Source organism: Camelina sativa, chromosome 3, assembly GCF_030686135.1.
Source record: "Camelina sativa cultivar CO46 ecotype springtype chromosome 3, ASM3068613v1".
In the NCBI taxonomy this organism is placed as follows: domain Eukaryota; kingdom Viridiplantae; phylum Streptophyta; class Magnoliopsida; order Brassicales; family Brassicaceae; genus Camelina; species Camelina sativa.
Genome location: NC_141882.1, coordinates 1,761,665 through 1,780,953, shown reverse-complemented (window position 1 = coordinate 1,780,953; position 19,289 = coordinate 1,761,665). Strand labels below are relative to the sequence as shown.

Below are 19,289 nucleotides of genomic sequence, written 5' to 3'. Positions count from 1 at the left end.
TTAGTATAAGTCTGAATTATGCACATGAGTTATGTTTAGATATATTCAGATTTTACATCCTTTTTCATTTTTTTTTATTATTATTATTGATTAGTCAATTTCATTTGAACATTCCAAATTAAAAAGAGTTGAAAACTGAAAAAGGGTTATTTTAAGGCTTTTTTGTCGGAGAAAAATCTGAGAGGGGGTAAAGCTTCGTCCTTTGCGTGGGGGAGAATCTCTTCCCTTTGTCCCCGACGATTTGGGCACACGCAACCATAGAATCTAAATCTGCTCCCCGCCGAATCGATCGAGTCAGTCCCGAGTTTTTTCTTCAGCCTGCATCAGGGTAAAATCATGAATCGGCTGAGAGGCCGAGGTACATCGATTCTGGGTTCCGCAGTTGTGCCTCACCTGAAGAAAAAAGCCCTAAATTCATTGGTCGCTGTCCAGGATTCCTATCTCCACACCAAGGTGATCCGTTCATTCCCTTTCTCTCTTCTCTTTGCCTCTTTTTTTCTCTTTTCGTTGGAAAAGTTCCAATTTTTATATCGAATTCAGATTATTGAATGTTTCATTCATCAGAGTTTCTTCGGTTAAAATGTCTATATGTATCATCTTTTTTGATGGAGTTCGTTTAAATATCTTAGGACTTGTTCGAGAGGCACAGGGTCGTCTTTACAGTTGGGACTTCCATTGCATCTGTTGCTACGGCTTGGATTGGTGAGTTTTTTTTATTCATTATTTGCTTACTTTTATCATCAAATTCTCATGCAATCATTTATTCTTACGGCAAATTTGAATGTTCAAGTTCACTGTCTGAATTGAACACCTTTCAACAAGGTGAACAATGACTTAGTGAAGTGATTTCAGATTTTGGATGTTGACACTTCTAGTTTCATTCAATTCATGAATTGTGTTTGACCGAGTTGCTAATCAGTGGATGAATGATTGTGCAGGATACTCGTTACGCCACTACAATGAAAATAGAATCAATCAGAGACTGGAGTCCATTGAGAACGCGGTTAGTGTTAGGTCCCTCACTTGCCAAGATTTTTCTCGCTGTTAAAACTTGTTTGCCAAAAATTTACTGCACATATACATATCACTGTACTTACATAGTTGTTTAGTTATACCTGCTTGCATAGTTGGAATCATATAGCTGCTCTTCTGTGGAAACTCTTGCAAATTACTTTGTGCTTCCTACTATAGTGTATAGTTATTGATCAGTTTTAGAATGAACATGTAATGTAATTGTCTGAATATGTCAAACCTGCTTTCTAAGTTTTTCCGCTTATAATTTATTGTTGCAAATACTATGCGGTCTACTATTTTACCCTTTAAAACATTTAGTGTTTTGTTTTTGTACGTTTATGATCCTTAGTTGCTCTATTGTGTCTCAGTCTGTCACTTGAAATGTTTGTGTTTTTTCTCATGCCAGATGAAAAGCACCCAAGAGTTGGAACGAGGAGAACTGAAGAAACTTGTTGATCCAGTTGGTTCCAGGTTCACTACAACAATTGCCACCGCTGGAACTACTTTGATCCTCGGGTTTGTTTCCACAAAGACCGTTGTTAGGTTGACAAGTTTGATGTTGTGTCAGGTTTTTTCGTTAATATTTTCCGTCTGGTTTTTTCAGGTATGGCTTGGGTTGGCGAGGCGGGATATGGTATGCAAATAGGAAGTTTAGAAGGGAGCAAATGAGATTGGCCGGGCAGTTAAAGCCGAGAGAATGGAAGTTATTAGGGAGAATAAAACCACGAGCTTGGCCAACGACAAAGTTCCTCAGACGACCATTCCCAAGACAGAGCAAAACAACAGAAAATGCTTTGAAGACGCCTGAAAATGCTTTGAAGGCGCCAGAAACTGCAGGTTGAAATATCGAAATAACCTGCAAGAATGCAAGAAAAAATCTGTCAATTGTTTGTTCAGGAGACCAAAGGGGAGTAAACAATCTAAAGCATTAGTTGTCTAGTTGATCGGAACAACGAACGACTATTCTTAACGTTAATATAAATCACACATCGGTTTTGTCATGAAACCAAAAGGCTCTCTTCTGTCATTTTTGTTCCATGTAGTGAGGAAATTGAGATACTGTATCCTTTTTTTTTTTTGGTTGTTGTGCAAAACTAAAAATTCGAAAATCAAAATAGATTTGTGTTATAATTTGACTCCATAAGTGGCACTAAAATTGGAGGAGGATCCCTCTGTTTATGAACAGAATACAAAAACAGAGGTAAGTAAGAGGTAGGAGAGAGTGTGCTGACGTGTAACAACATCATTGGTGCGTACACGTAACTCCACGTAGATAATGTGTTAAGTTCTGTTGTGTCCTAACTCCTAAAGAACTACAGAAGAGTCAACTTTTTAATTTTGGGAGAAAGAAAGAAAAATGTACAAATCAACAGCATTAACGTTGTTTACAATTTTCTCTGTGTTGTTTGTCTTTTTCGATATCGGCAATGCTCTCTATGGATCTTCTTCGCCAGTGGTTCAACTCACTCCTTCTAACTTCAAGCCTAAGGTTTGGCTGTGATTTATATGATTTCGTTTTGCTGTATAGTAGATTCAGCTTACGTCTGATTTTTTAATACTGTTGGATCCCTTGAAAACTACGAGAGCATGTATTGATGCTGTTTTTTTTCGTGTAATATTCTTCTTGGAAATGGTTGGCAGGTTCTTAATTCAAATGGTGTCGTTTTGGTAGAGTTCTTTGCGCCATGGTGTGGTCACTGTAAATCTCTAACACCAACTTGGGAGAAAGTTGCTAATACTTTGAAAGGTATTGCTACTGTGGCAGCCATTGATGCTGACGCCCACAAGTCTGTCTCTCAGGTTTGTGTTTATTTTTGAGTTGTGCTTTTCTGTTTTTTTGGGCTATGTGATTGCCAATGGTTGACGATAAATATGCTGTCTCCCCCAGGATTATGGTGTGAGGGGTTTCCCAACCATTAAAGTATTTGTTCCCGGGAAGCCTCCAATTGATTACCAAGGAGCAAGGGATGCTAAATCCATTGCTCAATTTGCTATTAAGCAGGTTTGTTGTGGCATGTTCTTGCTGACACTTGATTACATGGTGTTGTTGAAGCTATTGAATAAATGAAATAACGGATCGATATTATTCTCCTCCAAGCTCTTGTACATGATTCAGATGAATATATTGTTATTTTACAGATAAAGGCGCTGTTGAAAAATCGTTTGGATGGTAAGACAACTGGCACCAAAAATGGAGGAGGATCCAGTGAGAAGAAATCTGAGCCTAGCGCCTCAGTGGAGCTAAACTCTAGCAATTTTGATGAGTTGGTTATTGAAAGCAAAGAACTTTGGATTGTGGAGTTTTTTGCACCTTGGTAAGTAGTGGCATATTGACTCTTGAGCTGTTCACGCCTCTTTAATCTTCTTTCCAATATCTAAAACTGGAAAACCATATTTTTTCTGATTATCCTTCAAGGTGTGGACACTGCAAGAAGCTAGCTCCTGAGTGGAAAAAGGCTGCAAAAAAGTTGAAGGAGAAGGTCAAACTAGGTCATGTAAATTGTGATGTTGAGCAGGTAATCACTATAGTTAGCCATTTTCTCTCAAGTATGAATTGACATCACTCATCAGCTTCTTATCATCAAACGCTTGTTTTCATCTTGGCCCCGATGAGTCCTGACAAGGTTTTATGTATTGCAGTCGATAAAGAGCAGATTCAAAGTGCAAGGATTCCCCACTATCCTGGTCTTTGGTGCAGACAAAAGCAGCCCAGTACCTTATGAGGGTGCTAGATCTGCATCAGCAATAGAATCTTTTGCTCTGGAACAGCTAGAATCCAATGTTGGACCTGTTGAAGTAACTGAACTAACTGGGCCGGTACTGTTCGAATCTGTGACTGTTCCCTAGCATTGTTTTCTATTTGTCTCCAACTTAAGCCATTGACACTCCTTGTTCTGTCCTGATTGAATAGGATGTCATGGAAGAGAAGTGTGGTTCTGCTGCTATTTGCTTTGTTTCTTTCTTACCTGACATTCTGGACTCAAAAGCTGAAGGAAGAAACAAGTATCTAGAGATGTTATTATCAGTTGCAGAGAAGTTTAAGAGGGATCCTTACAGGTGAGCTTAGAACACATCTCTTTTCTCTTTGTTACTATCATCATATTCCAGCTGTCAGTTACTTTGTTTTTGGAGAAATTGCACAAATGTTCGAATTTGGTTGTGTTTACAGCTTTGTGTGGGTGGCTGCTGGGAATCAACCTGATTTGGAGAAGCGTGTTGGTGTTGGAGGATATGGTTATCCAGCAATGGTAGCCTTAAACGCAAAGAAAGGAGCCTATGCTCCACTTAAAAGTGGTTTTGAGGTCAAACACATCAAGTAAGTGTATCTTTTGTCTTCCTCTCTATCCTGTACAACAAAACCAATGGTCCATGCATATTATTGTTTCGGTAGCAAGCTCAAAAGGGGTCTTTTTCTTATTTGTGTTATCAGAGAATTCGTAAAGGAAGCTGCAAAAGGAGGAAAAGGGAATTTACCTATTGATGGAACAATGGAGATAGTGAAGACAGAAGCTTGGGATGGTAAAGATGGAGAGCTAGTTGATGCAGATGAATTCTCACTTAAAGAACTCATGGGAAATGATGAAGCTGCCTCCACTGAGTCCAAGGACGACTTGTAATTAACTTCTCTTTCACCTCATTGGTGCGGTTTTGGCGTTTTAAAAGACTGTTAAAATGTCCCAGTTCAAATAGTTGGAACAGAGTATGCACTTTTGGCTTCGGTATAGATACAGACTTTGTGAATCGTTCAGCTTTGATATGACTTTGAACAATTAATTACCATAGCCGGATTTTAACTATAGTAATTACAAAGATTATTTTATTTATTTTATACAGAAGTACAGCATACACAGTTTAGTCAACGTGAACATAAACGTAGTATACAAAGCTTTGTTTGCTACTGGTCCGTATATCATACCAGTAGCAACACTGAAGCGGCCAATTGTAAACTACAACTACTTTGTTTTCCAAGGCATGGATCCTGGTAGACTCAGATGTGACTGAGGCAGCTGGGATGAATCCAAGTAAGCGACATCACTGCAAACTGTGATTTCAGAGCTTGAGCAGATGATTTCCGTATTCTGAAGAGTGAATCCATGGATTATGGGCAAAGGGAATCCCTTTTCTAGATGGTCATTTGCATATGGCACAAACACTGTTTGTATAACAGTCCACACTATTGGCTACAAAGATCGGAACAAGATAAAGAGACACGTGTAAATGTTAAGAATGAATGAAATCTTTATGAGTCAAACAGATGAGTGAGTGCTTTAAACACTTGACATGATGGTTTTACCTGAAGAAGATGCAGGTGGAGATTTCCAATGTTGCTCCATTTCAAAGTCATGGAGAAATCTTGTAAACTTACGCTGCCTCCAAGGTTATTACCCATGACTTTGAGAGCACCAGATCCCCGGATCACCTGCAGCAAAGGAAACAGTGGATCATCTACTGGTCAACTAAGATAAATATAGTTCACTGCAAATTTGTTTATAGTAAGTATCTAGAACAAAATATATGCAACTTTGTGTCATTAGAGGACTCACCAAGGAGATGCATGCTACTGGTATTACTTGGTTTGCGTCTAGAACATTGATTACCAGGTCTGCATTAACATTGGCTCCAACGTATTGCTCTGATATCTTTACAAGTGGAGGTGAAGACAAACTGATGTTGAGATTCATATCCTGGTTTGGGTACTTCTTGTATAGTTGTGGAATGATGAACCTCCACTTAGCAGTGTTTAAAAGAGACTGCTCTGGTATTTTATCCACAACCCATTGCATAAATTCTGCCTAAATATGGCAAGAGTAAACATCCACATATCAGAAACAACAGTGGAAAATAGTAATATTGTTACAGATATGTATTCATAACATATGGAGCAGATTTATCAAGAGCATTATATCTGGTTGATTATATAATACACGAGAAACCAAAAGACTTATGAACTTACATTGTAGTACAAAGCTGCAGCAGAGTTAAAGACAGCTTCATCCACAGAGATTCCGAGCATTTTAGAACTTCCAGGGCAGATAACCGAAGATACAGACTCTCTGAAGGACTTCAAGACTTGATTCGTTTTTCTTTTGTTGAACAAACCATCAATCTCAAAAGTGATGGATGAATCTTTCAATATAGGATCAGTGGTGAAGGTGACATTAAGTGCAGCTTTATCATCCACTGGGATTTCCTTTGGAAGGCTTTGTAGGAATGAATCAAGGTCTGATACTCCTTCAGTTAGTTTCTTGGCAATCGTACTTTCCACACTTGACCCAATTTGGTCTTTAAATGCATTAACCATCCTGAATCGCAGAGAAGGAAATAAAGTTAAAATGAAAACCAACCAACAGCCATAGTACTTTCAATCATAATTTCCATACCCCTGATAAAACCATGATGCTCCTCCTTCCAATTCAATGTTTATGTTATTCACATGGCATCCACATTCCGAAAGAGAAAGTTTTAAGCCTCCTTCATCACTCTTTAAGCCTAAAGAAAGCCCGATTTCCATGCCTTCAACCTTACCGGAGAAGGCCAGAATCAGCAAATTCCCTTTGTAAAACAGATATAAAAAATGAGCAAAGCAACAAACCAAACTAAAACAAGATATGGAAATGGTAACACAGAGAGCAAGTCCCCTCCGATTCCCATATGCAACTATGTTCCAAAAAATTTGAAAGTGAATTAGGAGAAAAAAATTGAATCTTGAGACTCCTATATGGATGAAGTACCAAGGAAACCGCACAACTGATTCAAAACAAACACAAAACCCACAAAAATTCACCAAAATCTGCAATAAAAACTAGGACTTGACTTTGCTTTTGCTTCAATTAGAACACTTTCTACATCATCTGAACTAAAGATTATTAGTAAACATGATCAAAAATCACCTGAACAGATGCGATCCCCTGATCAGAGATTTCAATAGGAGGAAACCAAGTACTGTAAGAATAATGCCAATTCATACTCAAATTACAAGTCGTCCCGGAAGCGAGGATGACAACACCAGTATCACCAAGCTTAACATAAGACGACGCGACATCAAGCTCGTAAATCGTGAGATTGGAGACGACGACATCGATTCCTCCAAGGAACGGGATTCGCATATATTTCTCAATCCTGGGGATCTGGAGAGGTATGATCGACGCGATTGCTTTGTTGACTAGAAGGTTTTTGACGAAATCGAGTCCGTTCTGAGACACGAGAACCGATGTGAACGAATCGCTGCTCTGTGAATGTGAAGGCAATAAGAAGAAACTTGTTAACAGAAGAAAGAGTAAGCTTCGTCCAACATCCATGGCGGAAATTTCAAGTTTTTTTTTTTTTTTTTTTTTTTTGATTTATTCGATGAAGAAGAAGAACAGGTTTGCACACACACAAGACAAGAAGGTGAGTAGTGTCAAGCAAGTTGCGTAATGATTTGGATTATTACGAAATGACTAAAATAACCTTAGTCATTCGATTTGCATTGCCTCGTGTGGGGGGGGGTAATCTGATTAAAATCAGAAGTTGTGGGGTTAAAACATAAATTGTGAAAAGTAATTATTTTTCTGGACAAATAAAACGAAAGCTGAGGTCTAAAGGGCAAAAGGGTGTCGTAAACCGTCTCTTATGGTGGCTTGGCTTTGTGTCACGGAACAGAGAATTATTTTTAATCGACAAGAGAAGGCCGCCGATCTTTTTAGCTTTTAACCGGAATCCATGGCGGTGCAAGCTGGTGTTCAAACCTCTAAGGTCCTTATCCTACTCGGCGCAGGTCTCTTTCTCACTATGCGTGATTGTTTAATTATGTTTTTTTGCTAGTAATGAATTCGATTCTTTCTATTCGTGTTGCTTTGACTCTGTATAATCTATGGAAAATTTTCTACAGTTTTTAAAGATTTAGGTTGTAAGTTGTGACAATTTGATGCATCACTAGAATTTCTAATTTGCCATTGAACTAATTTTTGTTTATAGCTTCAATTGTTAAGTGTAGTTTTGATGGTAGATACAGCTTTTGATTTAATTTTATGTTACAACAACTTATCTTTGTCTTGTTAGTTTCCTCAGGGTTCTTACTGAGTATTCACATATGATTTATAATTATTCTAGCTTGGATGTTCCATCAATGACCTTTCTACACTAAGGATTCATGTATATTAATACTTGGGTGGTTATGTTTTCATGTTCAAGGTGTATCTGGTTCGATCATATTGAGACATGGGAGGTTGTCTGACCTAATAGCCCAGCTTCAAGACTTACTCAAGGGGGCTGAAGGAGTTGAAAGCACTCCATATAAATATGACGGTGCACTCCTAGCTGCTCAGGTTTTGCCATTTAAGCAATATACAATCCAAATAGAAAATAATTCATGTGTTTCTTGTAACCATTAGGCCCAATGCTGGACCCTCTTCTTAGTGACATATTTCTTTTTGTTGTTTCCTAATTACCAGATTCGGCAGCTTGCAAACGAGATCAAGGAACTAACTATGACCAATCCAGTTACCATCTTTAATGGAGATTCAAACTCTAGTGATAATCTACTTTCGGAAAATATGTTTCAAATATGTTTAATTTTTATGAGAAACAGAGATTAATTTTTTGCTTTTGCTGAAGTAGGCTATGCATCTTACCTGGTTCCAGCGGCTGCCGTTGGAGCTATGGGGTACTGCTACATGTGGTGGAAGGTGCTTATCTTTTGAAAATCTCTCTTCTTTTTTTTATGTTCCAAGTATCTTTTCTTGTAGTTTGTAACATGTAGTTTTATCAATGCACTATATATCATTGACTTCTAACGTTTACCCACTTCTTACTCCTTTCTTTCTACATTGCAGGGCTGGTCATTTTCTGATGCAATGTTTGTGACAAAGAAAAATATGGCTGATGCGGTTGCCTCTGTTTCGAAACAACTAGAGGATTTGTCGGACACATTAGCGGTGAACAAATAATCCTTTGAAGCATTCCTTCGTTATATAATTTTATCTTCTTGTGTGGGGTTTTTGACTCGATGCATTTGTTTACGCAGTCAACTAAGAAACACCTTTCTAAGAAGCTAGCGACCTTGGATTGGAAGTTGGAAGAGCAGAACGAGACATCTAAAATGATCTTAAGTGATGTAAGAAACATATTTTATTTCTCAGTTTCATGTATTGATAGCTTTAATTTTTCCTAGACTTCAGATTATGACAATTACACATTCGTCTGGACTTGAAGAATATTAAGATTTCCAAAATATTGTAGAGTATTTATTTATAAGCTTCCGATCTCTTTGTGCCTGAACTGTTTTTCTTCACATACACTATAGATTCCTGGCTAGGGTTTGCTATGATTTTTCAAGGTTAAGTAGCTCAATTTTATACATGTGTTCTTGACTTCATGTAGTTGTAATTTTGATTACGCAGTAGTTGCTTTCAAATTACAGTTTGATTCTTATTTTCGCGAGTTATTCCATCAATGACTTGTTCACGAGGAATCTTAATTCAATGCAGGTAACTGAGATGAAATCCAGCATTTCTCAAATAGGGTTTGATTTTAAGCAACTGAATGAAATGATTTCTGGAATAGTAAGTTTCATCTTTGCCCTCTAATCTGCAAATTTCAGAGAAGACTCACTTTACCTTAAAGGGGCTTAATATCTTTTTTACTTTCGTAGGAAGGGAAGATTGAAAGTCTTGAAAGCAAACAAGTAAGTTGTCTACAACCATTAAGCCAGTTCATGCTATCAAGTTTCTTAAAACTAGTTGATCTTAAACATTTAGTTTTTGCTAAAAATTTTAGGATGTGACCCTCTCGGGACTATGGCATCTATGCCAAGTTGCAGGCGTTAAAGACAGCACAAGCACTAAAGTCTTTCAGGTGAGTGTTAACTTGCAAAGTAAAAGAAACGTTGCCTTACTTTATATTTTTTGTTTTCACGTAATTATAGGCCTGATTGTTAAAAAAAATCTTGTTTCTGGCTTTTTGGTTTTAGGATGTTGGTGCCAGATTACCTATCGATGCAAAACCATCTACTAATAATTCTCTCTCGTTAAGAATGCTACAGTACCGTTTTTCATCATTTGAATCCGCATTTCCATTCTACTTCTACCGATGCAGAAAAGTGTGAAAAAAAATCAACAAGACCATTGGTCTTGAATTTAAGGCAGTCTCTCATCAACCTCATTTGAATAAAATGGAACCTGGAAACACTTGTAGTAGCTGTTATTTGTTTATCTCATGCTGTTGCTTTGGCTTTGAAAACTTAAAAAAGTATTTGAAACTCCAGGGTCTGCGGTTTCTGACGGAAGGCAAAGAGGCTGCAAACGTAATACACAAGCCGGTATTGGCGAAAGAAATAACCGTGATGGCGAAACCAGTGGAGGAAAAAACAAAAGCCGCACCCGCAACCGCACCCGCGGCAAGAACAAGAGTTAATAGAGTGTTTCCGGGTGGAATATCTTGGGCAAGGGATGTTCCAGGGCTATCCTGAATATTATTTTTGCTTGATATACAAACAATATTGCTTATATATATTCGTCCCAACCAACTCCCAAGTTCTCTGATATACTTACTGGGAGTGGCAATTTTTTTTTTTAATGTACAAAAGAAGAAAAGAAAATTTCCACTAAGTAAGTAACACATGTTATTGCATCCATCAACAATTTGTTTTGCCCTAATTATTTTTGTCTCCTCTTTGATGTTTGTAAAGAAAAGAGTGAATAAAATTGCTTTCACGTATAGTGAATGAAAATAATAAAATTGATGGATGTATCATGGATTCTTCTCGACCTTTGTTTTTTCCTTTAGGTCTTCCATGATCTGAATTTTTGTAGTCTTGAATGATATAAGCTGGGAGAGAAAGAACACTTTCGTTCTTAATGGGCTAGTAAGGCCCAAAAGAGTTAGCCCAAAGTAAATTTAACCCGAAATAACCGAATCGGGTGAATTGCACACAAATCAAAATACCCGACCGGATCCTGATTCACTTGTGTATTAAGAGGAGGAGGAGGGGCTTGACGGAACTTGGCATCGGTGAATCGGAGCTTCTTTCCTCTCTCTCTCAAGTAGTCTCGATCTTGGACGTTCAATTCTTCTCTGGTTCATGTAAGTTTCCAACTTATTTCTGTTGTCGAACTTGGCCAGTGGGGCAAACTTGTCACAGTTTACGGAGTATTGAAGTAGCATTGGCTGTTGAATTAGCGATTCATTGTGTATGCCCAGGCGTTGTAATTTGTGGTGCTATTTTCTTACTTCAAATCATCGCTATTGATGTTTCTTCTGTATCCTTTTTATTTATTTATTTGCCACAGTGCTTAATCCAGTCTGGGGAAGAAGACGAGAAGATGAGCATTGTACCTAAGGAAACGGTTGAGGTTATAGCTCAAAGTATTGGGATTACCAACTTGTTACCTGAGGCTGCTCTTATGCTTGCTCCTGATGTTGAGTATCGTGTTCGAGAGATCATGCAGGTCACCCTATTTTCAATTTATAAACCAATGTCCTTGTGTCTTGAGGTGAGTTTCTGGGTATCAGATATTGATCTTTCTGTAGCATCTTTTCTGACAGGAAGCTATCAAATGCATGCGTCACTCAAAGAGAACGACTTTAACTGCTTCGGATGTAGATGGTGCTCTCAACTTAAGGAACGTTGAGGTACCTAACTAGACACCAATTCCCTTTATAAATTGTTTCAGTTGGAAAGATTTATGGTTTCTGGTTTTGAAGTTTGGCTTTACTGGTGCATATGAATAGCTCCATCTGTTAAACATTTTTTTTCACATGTTTCACTATAGCAGTTAACTGAATCAACGACATCTATCTTGAGAATGATCATATTTATTGCAGCCGATATATGGCTTTGCCTCAGGAGCACCATTTCGTTTTAGAAAAGCTATTGGGCATCGGGATCTGTTCTACACTGATGACAGAGAAGTAGATTTTAAAGAGGTGACATATTGGCCATATTTTCTTTGTTTCTGCTTACCTCTTCGTTTTCTGTTTTTAATGAGGCTGCTCTTATGCTTGCTCCTGATTTCAAGAAATGTCATGATTTTAGGTGATCGAAGCCCCACTACCAAAGGCTCCTCTTGATACTGAAATTGTTTGTCACTGGCTGGCTATTGAAGGAGTGCAACCCGCTATACCAGAAAATGCTCCTTTAGAAGGTTTGTCTCTCAATCTTATGTCCTCTGTTAGAGTTGTGAAGTCATTGACTGATTGTTTTCGACATGAAACAAAGATTAGTCTGTACAGTGATGTTTCAGAATTCATTAGTGAATTAACCTCCTTCTATGTTTAATGTACCCAATGTTATGGGGTGAGGTTACTGAGGTTAATGAGAGATCAAAATACATACTTTTAGATCCATCTATATTAATGTTTTACTCATCATCATGTGCAAGAAAATTTAAAGAAATTCCTTGTTCTTTCCTGTCTTGAATATATTTTTCACTTGTTTGTGCTGTCTCTAGTCATTAGAGCACCTGCAGAAAACAAACCCCATGAACAAAAAGACGGACCTCTTATTGACATTAGGTTACCAGTGAAGCATGTACTATCTAGGGAGCTTCAGGTATGTGGTGCAGGCTAAATATACTATCTTACATGCATAAGACTTATCTGTTGTTCTCTCTTAACAGCTATACTTCCAAAAGATTGCTGAACTGGCAATGAGCAAGTCAAATTCTGCTCTGTTTAAAGAAGCATTAGTGAGCTTGGCCTCAGACTCAGGACTTCATCCTCTGGTTCCATATTTTACAAATTTCATTGCCGATGAGGTAACATCATGCATCAACGAGGATTTTGTATTAAGAAATCAGACCCACTATTATTTTTACAGATTACAGTTTTAATTTTCTCCATTGGTGCAGGTTTCACGTGGTTTAAATGACTTCCAACTCCTGTTTAATCTAATGCACACTGTTAGAAGTCTTCTACAGAATCCTCACATACACATAGAGCCTTATGTAAGTTTTCTCTCGATTATCTTTTGCCACTATCTAAGAATCATCGCTAGCTCCATTTTTTAAGGCTCTTGATTTGGGCTTCTTCAAGTTGTATTTTAGACATATTCCATATAAGGATATAAGATGTTTAGCAGTAGTGTTTGTCCGAATTATGCAAGCTCAAGTGCGTAAGTACTCTCCTCTGCCTTAAATGATAATAAATTATGCCTTTGATCTGTATTGAGGGTATGTAAACCAGCCTTGGGATAATGTTAATGTAATTTAGCTTTGGGATATTGTGTTGGTTGTTTGAGCGTTGTTTCATAACTATGAAGCTGAGTGAACTTTTCCTTTTGGTGTCAGCTGCACCAGTTGATGCCATCTGTTGTAACATGCCTTGTATCAAGGAAGCTTGGAAATAGATTTGCTGACAACCATTGGGAACTCAGAGATTTTACCGCAAATCTGGTTGCAATGATATGTAAAAGGTTCATTCTTTCCCTTCATGTCATGAACTCTTTTTTTTTTTTGGTTGATTGTGGGGATCTGAACATGTTTTCTTACTAGAAATAATAATGAAATTTTACTGAAATTGTATGCAATACCATGAGATGGTCTGCTAAATTTATCTTAGCTGATAGCTCGAGCTGAAAAACAAATGGGTAAGTCTGAATTAACAGCAATAAGTAATAAATTACTATAGCATTCTCCATTATTTAGAAGGGTTAATCATTGTCTCGCACTTTTATATTACATAAATCACCTTAATATTCTTTTAACATCTGAAATCCCGTGGTCTGAATAAAATCTTCCAGGTATGGAACTGTCTATATTACTCTCCAGTCTCGTCTTACAAAAACTTTAATCAATGCACTTTTGGACCCAAAGAAGGCTTTGACTCAACACTATGGTGCAATTCAAGGATTAGCAGCTTTGGGGCACAATGTTGTAAGTCATTCCTTGACCTTTCAGAAAGTTTGTGCATGCAGATTTCAGATATCACCCAGAAGTAATGTTTATCCAGCATATCCTTTTATCTAGGGCCTTCACAGGAATCTGATAATATGATGCCCCACACCATTTTCCCGGCTTTGCATCTCATTGTAAAGGGAAATTAGGATTTTTATAGCCTTACACAACTCTTCCATGAATTGGATGATCCTGCTACCAAAAACTTCTGCACCGCTATCCTACATTGTTAGCTTTTGTCATCTGAATTGTCATTTATTCTGTAGGTACGCCTTCTTATTGTACCAAATCTTGAACCGTATCTAAGACTTCTCGAACCGGAATTGGATGATGAGAAGCAAAAGAATCAGACGAAGAGCTACGAAGCGTGGCGTGTATATGGAGCTTTGCTGGTTAGTCAACATATCCTTGTAAAATTCCGTCATTAATAGACTTCTCAGTGGACAATCCTTATAGAGACCCCCTGTGCTCTTTTGCTTTTCAGCGTGCTACTGGCTTGTGTATACATGATCGGCTTAAAATCTTCCCTCCTTTACCATCCCCGTCACCAAGTTTCCTCCATAAGGGAAAGGGAAAGATAATCAATACTGAGCCCCAGAAGCGGAAGCTGAGTGTAGACTCTTCAGAAAACCGATCACCCCAGAAAAGATTAACAACTAAAGATGGGCCAGACGGTGTTCAATCACAAGATCACACCGGCGCAGCTCTAATGGAAGTAGATAATCCAGTGGAAAATGACAAACAGCCACAAAACTCTGCTCAACCATCCTCGTCAGAACAAACTTCTGATGCTAACGAATCTGAAAGCAGAAATGGAATGGTGAAAGAAAGCGGCAGGGGTCGGGCTATTACCATGAAAGCAATCCTTGATCAGATATGGAAAGATGATCTTGATTCTGGACGGCTTTTGGTGAAACTACACGAACTCTATGGTGATAAGATTCTTCCGTTTATCCCTTCTACAGAGATGTCCGTATTCCTCTAACCAATAAGAGGTACATGTGCGATTTGCCTCATTGATATAAATCTCATGGTTTTGGGTGTGAATGCTAGAATGTTGTGAAATCAAAAGACCAAAAGATTAATGATACGCAATACGTTAACGCTAATGAGTAATTACAAATATGTTGATGTTCAAGCAGAAAAGAGGCATGGAGAAATTAAAACGCTGTCTGATTTGGTTCACATAAACTCATTCAGATCCGTGCCAATGCCCTCAGGTAAACTTCTTTATAAGATTGAGGGATTTCCAAGTCCATGGAGCCTGCAGAGTGGGGGTTTAGTTGAATTGAAAAGTTGCATATCGAGTTAATGTTGACGGCTTCAATGTATATATTAAGAGCTCTAATGATTACTTAGTGGATGGATGTATTTTCTAGATTACAAGCTTTTTATATTTTATTTTTGTTTTCATGTACGCTCTCTTCCCTACTGCTCGTTATATTATAACATCCATTCATATATTTTACCTCTTGGTAAACGTTGACTATGAAAACAGTCTGAAACACTACAAGATATACATGGATAAGACCGAACAAAAGTTTCGAAGACATCTTTTAAACAATCAAATTTGCTACACACCACAGAACAGTCTCGTAAAAGCTAGGATGGCACCGAGAATAGCAATGTGCTTGAAAAAGGGAGAGCTTCTGGGATGAACATAAAATCCTGGGCGACCAAAAACGTTTCACCAGAAGTAATATCTTTTTGCCGGAACAGAACAAACAATGACCCATTATTCTACGATTTCCCCTTCTTCTAGTCCATCAATGTTGAAATCAGTAGCTAGATTTTGGAGGTCGCAGTTATCATCTGAATCCAGTCCCTTTGCAAACTCACATTCAAAGTTGAAATAATCACCTGGGTTCATTTCCGCGAAAAGATCCGAGTATGTGTCTATCAACTCTTGGTCAAACTCAAAATCCCCTAGTTCTAAGGGATCAACCTGAGGATGCAGATTGTCGGAAACCCCACCCTCTTCTGAGGCTCGCTGACACGGGTTATAGTTGATTTGTTTCATAAGATCAAGAACCTTTGGCTCAAAGGAGTCAATGTCGTCTTCTTCTATTTCCTCTACTCGGGAATTTATGCCATTTGTGCTTCCATGACCATCGTGTAAGGAATCATTAGGATTAGGCGTCGTGTTTGCATGGTAGAAGTCTTTGATAACTTCAAAGTCATAGGTCTGTGAAGGTAGATATACATGGATCACCGGGTACTCTAATATAACTAGTTTGGCAAGCTGTTGCCTCAGAGGAGCTTTGATGTTCAGCTCCTTGAAAGGAGCCTTTGCACCCTGTGACAAGGAAAAAAAAAGGTTAATATTATGTTTAGACATGGCATAATATTTCTTACTATGAACCAACAAAGATGGGGGAATGATAGTGGGAAATAAAACCAAACCTTTGGGTATAGGCGTATAAAAAGTTTGAGAGAGTCAAGATCCACATCACAAAAAGGCTTGAGCTTGTGAATCCACGGGCCAGGCTTGAGATGATTTTCTATCACCGAGCATAGATTTGTATCTTCACCAACTCTGGGATGGATAGTATAAGTGTCAAGAGAGACAGACCAATGAACAAAACCAAGTGCCTCAATAAACAAATATGATTACTGGTCCAAGAGAATACTAACCCGTGGTCAACAAGAATCACATCCGTAGAGTGAAACCGCCACTCAATTGTCCACGAGATGCATTTACTCCTACGGCAAAAAACCATCAACCGCAAAGGACAGGTCAGGAAGTAGGGCTATAGAATCAATTTTAGTTGAAACATCTTTCTTTAAAAAGACGATCAAGATCATCAAACAGATTAACTTGAAAACTTTAACAACTACTATAAGTCTTTATTCCTAACCATACACTAGGAGGGATAACAGCACAGCTGAGAGTAACACCAAATAAGAACAAAAAGCCTTGATTTTGATTTAACTTATATGCAATCTCAGGATTACCTATTATCGTATCGACTCTGATTGTTTTCGCTCTTCAACATTCCACTAGGGGCAAACCATAGCTTTGTTCGGCGGCTAGCAGCAGCATTGCGAAGGCTCCGAAGATAATGGGGTAAATTATAAAAAGGGTATTTGCATAACTGACTACTCCTTCTCCGAGCAGACTCGGCCACTCTTTTTGTTTCTTCAAGCATATTGTAGTCTAACCAATAGAGAGAAAAATTAATATAAAGAAAAAAATCTGAACTTTAAAGATGAGATTTTTCAAAACCAATTCACGAAATTGAAACTTTAGAGATTTAATTGTACCAGAAAGAAGGAGGTTATCGTCGAACTGAGAGAGGGGAACGAAGTCGGTGAGCTTCCTTTTTCCGGTACAACCTGTTCGCTTCTTGTGGGCTTTCACACAAGAGAGGCCACACGATCGAATAGAACATCCGGGACATTTGTACTTCCAAGGATTTAGCTTGCACTCGTCGCAGACCGAACCTTCCATCTTTCTCTGGAATCAATTTTGTCTCTCCTCGTAGAGGAGGCTCTGGTGGTTGTGGGCTAGCTCAGGGTTTATGATACTAGAGAGGTGTCGAAATTAGGGTTTTTAAAAAAGAGTAATTTTGGAGGTAAATAAATAAAATAAATCTGTAAGAGGAGATGTATGTTTCAAATTTTACATTTAAGTCCACCAACTTATAGTTTCTTTTGAAATATATCTCATACTTGTTTTATTGTTTATAACGTAAGACTTGATCCAAAACGAGCTTGGATTATAAAAACTAGAGATTTTTTTTGGTTTTATCCATGTTCAAAAGTCTGGAATTTTGAGGGCTGGGTTCATGAAACATGAAATATTACAAACATAATTCAAGAAGAGACATAGTAACAACACAGCCCTAAACAAACACAGTTAATACAAAGATCTAGTGATGTTTTCCTATTATTATTAGTCGTAAGGGATCTGGATATACGCAGCATCACAGACGAATGGGATATCGGCGTACATGCCCGCAAGTGCACACCGTATGCTTTCCAGGACGGTGAACAGATAAGCAAACGCAACAGCGGTCCAGAAGTGCATCCCAAACTTACCCCAATAGACTCCGAGAGGCATCCACTTGCTGACGGTTCCAATAACCTGAAGAGCGATTTCAAGAAGCATACCCATCACTACATGGAACCTGAAGAAGTGAGGCCATTCTTTTCTTCGCACTATCCCTAGATAAGCTACAAAGAAGTAGGCCATGAGGAACCAGCTTGGCAGTCTTCCAATGGCGCCCAAAAATGGGTAGGTTAAGAATTCAAAATCTTCTAGGAACGGGTGGAGATGGTAAGCGGTTTCTGCGTACATCCAAGTTTCGTGCAGAGGCATTAGGTAAGGTAGGCATGCCAAAGTTCTCCACCACCATTGTGGCTTTTTGGTCATTGGAGGAAACCGGAAGCTGGAAGGTACATCTTTTGATGCTCGCGGGGTCAAGAGGGTTTTTCTACGGACAGGTAACACAGGTAATGTACCAGACAGACTACCTTGTTCTCCATTCAGAAGCAGAGAAGACGAGGCTGACAGATATGACAGAGGCACACCTGAAACAATCAAAGATTGAGTCAAAAAAACAGGAACTTTAAAATACCACAAAGACACTTGAACTAATTTCAGCCTATATTCAAGTCTTTTAACATTCACACATCATTAGAAATTCATTGAATCAGGGATATATGATGAAGTGTTTGAATCCAAACGAGTAGAAGAAATCAACATACCTCTCGGCACTCTGGAATGAAGCTCATTAAATGGTGAAGGTGATCCCCACGAGTTCTTTATGACAGACAATGAACTTCGAGCAAGACGATATTGAGTCTGTCCTGCTGCTGCAGCAGCTCTGTATGATGATGACTTGAATGCCCGAGAGCTCGTTAGAACATGTGCACTTGGTGTGCTGCACCCAGTTATCATCCTTACCAAACTAAACTACCTATATACAAAAACCAGATGAACAAAAAAAAATCTTTTTAACTTTTATTTCATCAAACAAAAAAAATGGGAAACCAAATTTGAACAGACGACTGTAGAATATAAAAATCTGAACCAACAAACACAAAAATCGTTAAGAGATTCCAATTAAATTTCGATTCCCTAGAGATTACTCAAGACCAGCTAGAACATTGCAAACCTAAACCCAGCGGTTCCATGAAATATATATATAAAACCCATAAAGCAAACAAAATCGATAATAATTCTAAAACCCCATGAGATAACTTAAAGGAAAAGAAGAAGTTACGAACCGAGGCTGAGAACAATCGTCGAAGCTGGAGGTAGAAGAAGAAGAGCAAGGGTTTTATCTATCGCGCATTCATCCTTTGTGAATCCTATCTCCTTCACTCTCCCAACAAAGGAAAGTGGCGATCTCTCTGACTCTCACTTTAACTCCTGTGCTTAAATTTACATTAATACCC

The 19,289-nt window shown here is 38.3% G+C and overlaps 6 protein-coding genes across 10 annotated transcripts; 4 read left to right on the top strand and 2 right to left on the bottom strand.

The window, feature by feature from the left end:
• Positions 1-106: 106 nt before the first annotated feature.
• LOC104762817 (uncharacterized) lies at positions 107-2,142 on the top strand. The gene is made up of 5 exons (XM_010486214.3): positions 107-453; positions 630-702; positions 939-1,003; positions 1,421-1,530; positions 1,619-2,142. The coding sequence occupies exons 1-5, from the start codon at positions 337-339 to the stop codon at positions 1,854-1,856; spliced, it is 603 nt and encodes a 200-aa protein (XP_010484516.1). The 5' UTR covers positions 107-336; the 3' UTR covers positions 1,857-2,142.
• Positions 2,137-4,838, top strand: LOC104762809 (protein disulfide-isomerase like 2-2). Its single transcript, XM_010486201.3, has 9 exons — positions 2,137-2,503; positions 2,656-2,814; positions 2,903-3,016; positions 3,154-3,329; positions 3,431-3,530; positions 3,655-3,831; positions 3,926-4,071; positions 4,184-4,330; positions 4,445-4,838. The coding sequence occupies exons 1-9, from the start codon at positions 2,372-2,374 to the stop codon at positions 4,629-4,631; spliced, it is 1,338 nt and encodes a 445-aa protein (XP_010484503.2). The 5' UTR covers positions 2,137-2,371; the 3' UTR covers positions 4,632-4,838.
• Positions 4,815-7,437, bottom strand: LOC104762793 (putative BPI/LBP family protein At1g04970). Of its 3 annotated transcripts, none has more exons than XR_015594923.1 (6): positions 6,906-7,393; positions 6,396-6,535; positions 5,969-6,317; positions 5,559-5,803; positions 5,309-5,434; positions 4,815-5,195 (listed from the first exon to the last, which is right to left on the bottom strand). XR_015594923.1 is itself a non-coding variant. In XM_010486180.2 (6 exons), the coding sequence occupies exons 1-6, from the start codon at positions 7,311-7,313 to the stop codon at positions 4,968-4,970; spliced, it is 1,500 nt and encodes a 499-aa protein (XP_010484482.1). In that variant the 5' UTR covers positions 7,314-7,437; the 3' UTR covers positions 4,815-4,967. The 3 variants fall into 3 exon arrangements, 2 of the variants coding, with proteins under 2 accessions (XP_010484482.1, XP_087364049.1); XM_010486180.2 differs by having other exon boundaries at positions 5,559-5,807; positions 6,906-7,437; XM_087507923.1 differs by having other exon boundaries at positions 5,559-5,807; positions 6,396-6,567; positions 6,906-7,429.
• A 169-nt stretch (positions 7,438-7,606) lies between these two features.
• Positions 7,607-10,627, top strand: LOC104762788 (uncharacterized). Of its 3 annotated transcripts, none has more exons than XM_019243285.2 (11): positions 7,607-7,771; positions 8,188-8,321; positions 8,448-8,526; positions 8,614-8,681; positions 8,829-8,930; positions 9,020-9,109; positions 9,483-9,557; positions 9,647-9,679; positions 9,772-9,849; positions 9,965-10,021; positions 10,259-10,627. In XM_019243285.2, the coding sequence occupies exons 1-11, from the start codon at positions 7,717-7,719 to the stop codon at positions 10,460-10,462; spliced, it is 975 nt and encodes a 324-aa protein (XP_019098830.1). In that variant the 5' UTR covers positions 7,607-7,716; the 3' UTR covers positions 10,463-10,627. The 3 variants fall into 3 exon arrangements, with proteins under 3 accessions (XP_019098830.1, XP_019098831.1, XP_010484459.1); XM_019243286.2 differs by having other exon boundaries at positions 9,965-10,035; XM_010486157.3 differs by having other exon boundaries at positions 9,965-10,135.
• Positions 10,628-10,758: 131 nt separating this feature from the next.
• Positions 10,759-15,349, top strand: LOC104762771 (transcription initiation factor TFIID subunit 6). Its single transcript, XM_010486132.3, has 13 exons — positions 10,759-11,076; positions 11,283-11,441; positions 11,539-11,625; positions 11,818-11,919; positions 12,029-12,137; positions 12,444-12,544; positions 12,612-12,749; positions 12,843-12,938; positions 13,281-13,405; positions 13,733-13,865; positions 14,153-14,278; positions 14,371-14,881; positions 15,029-15,349. The coding sequence occupies exons 2-12, from the start codon at positions 11,316-11,318 to the stop codon at positions 14,869-14,871; spliced, it is 1,644 nt and encodes a 547-aa protein (XP_010484434.1). The 5' UTR covers positions 10,759-11,076; positions 11,283-11,315; the 3' UTR covers positions 14,872-14,881; positions 15,029-15,349.
• LOC104762779 (uncharacterized) lies at positions 15,328-19,255 on the bottom strand. Its single transcript, XM_010486144.3, has 8 exons — positions 19,119-19,255; positions 18,597-18,808; positions 17,844-18,419; positions 17,151-17,330; positions 16,842-17,043; positions 16,521-16,589; positions 16,290-16,422; positions 15,328-16,182 (listed from the first exon to the last, which is right to left on the bottom strand). Exons 2-8 carry the CDS (start codon positions 18,787-18,789, stop codon positions 15,622-15,624), a joined length of 1,914 nt encoding a protein of 637 aa, XP_010484446.2. The 5' UTR covers positions 18,790-18,808; positions 19,119-19,255; the 3' UTR covers positions 15,328-15,621.
• Positions 19,256-19,289: the final 34 nt, after the last annotated feature.

Bases quoted from the DNA above. Each gene is read 5' to 3' on its own strand.
- LOC104762817 (XM_010486214.3), top strand. From the start codon at position 337: ATGAATCGGCTGAGAGGCCGAGGTACATCGATTCTGGGTTCCGCAGTT. The intron at 454-629 runs GTGATCCGTTCA...TAAATATCTTAG, and splicing joins ATTCCTATCTCCACACCAAG to GACTTGTTCGAGAGGCACAG. The intron at 703-938 runs GTGAGTTTTTTT...ATGATTGTGCAG, and splicing joins TGTTGCTACGGCTTGGATTG to GATACTCGTTACGCCACTAC.
- LOC104762809 (XM_010486201.3), top strand. From the start codon at position 2,372: ATGTACAAATCAACAGCATTAACGTTGTTTACAATTTTCTCTGTGTTG. The intron at 3,017-3,153 runs GTTTGTTGTGGC...GTTATTTTACAG, and splicing joins CTCAATTTGCTATTAAGCAG to ATAAAGGCGCTGTTGAAAAA. The intron at 4,072-4,183 runs GTGAGCTTAGAA...TTGTGTTTACAG, and splicing joins TTTAAGAGGGATCCTTACAG to CTTTGTGTGGGTGGCTGCTG.
- LOC104762793 (XM_010486180.2), bottom strand. From the start codon at position 7,313: ATGGATGTTGGACGAAGCTTACTCTTTCTTCTGTTAACAAGTTTCTTC. The intron at 6,318-6,395 runs GTATGGAAATTA...TCTGCGATTCAG, and splicing joins GCATCATGGTTTTATCAGGG to GATGGTTAATGCATTTAAAG. The intron at 5,808-5,968 runs GTAAGTTCATAA...TGCCATATTTAG, and splicing joins CTGCAGCTTTGTACTACAAT to GCAGAATTTATGCAATGGGT.
- LOC104762788 (XM_019243285.2), top strand. From the start codon at position 7,717: ATGGCGGTGCAAGCTGGTGTTCAAACCTCTAAGGTCCTTATCCTACTC. The intron at 8,682-8,828 runs GTGCTTATCTTT...TCTACATTGCAG, and splicing joins ACTGCTACATGTGGTGGAAG to GGCTGGTCATTTTCTGATGC. The intron at 9,850-9,964 runs GTGAGTGTTAAC...TTTTGGTTTTAG, and splicing joins CAAGCACTAAAGTCTTTCAG to GATGTTGGTGCCAGATTACC.
- LOC104762771 (XM_010486132.3), top strand. From the start codon at position 11,316: ATGAGCATTGTACCTAAGGAAACGGTTGAGGTTATAGCTCAAAGTATT. The intron at 12,545-12,611 runs GTATGTGGTGCA...CTCTCTTAACAG, and splicing joins TACTATCTAGGGAGCTTCAG to CTATACTTCCAAAAGATTGC. The intron at 13,866-14,152 runs GTAAGTCATTCC...TTTATTCTGTAG, and splicing joins CAGCTTTGGGGCACAATGTT to GTACGCCTTCTTATTGTACC.
- LOC104762779 (XM_010486144.3), bottom strand. From the start codon at position 18,789: ATGATAACTGGGTGCAGCACACCAAGTGCACATGTTCTAACGAGCTCT. The intron at 16,590-16,841 runs GTAATCCTGAGA...TTTTTGCCGTAG, and splicing joins CAGAGTCGATACGATAATAG to GAGTAAATGCATCTCGTGGA. The intron at 16,183-16,289 runs GTTTGGTTTTAT...TCCTTGTCACAG, and splicing joins TTATACGCCTATACCCAAAG to GGTGCAAAGGCTCCTTTCAA.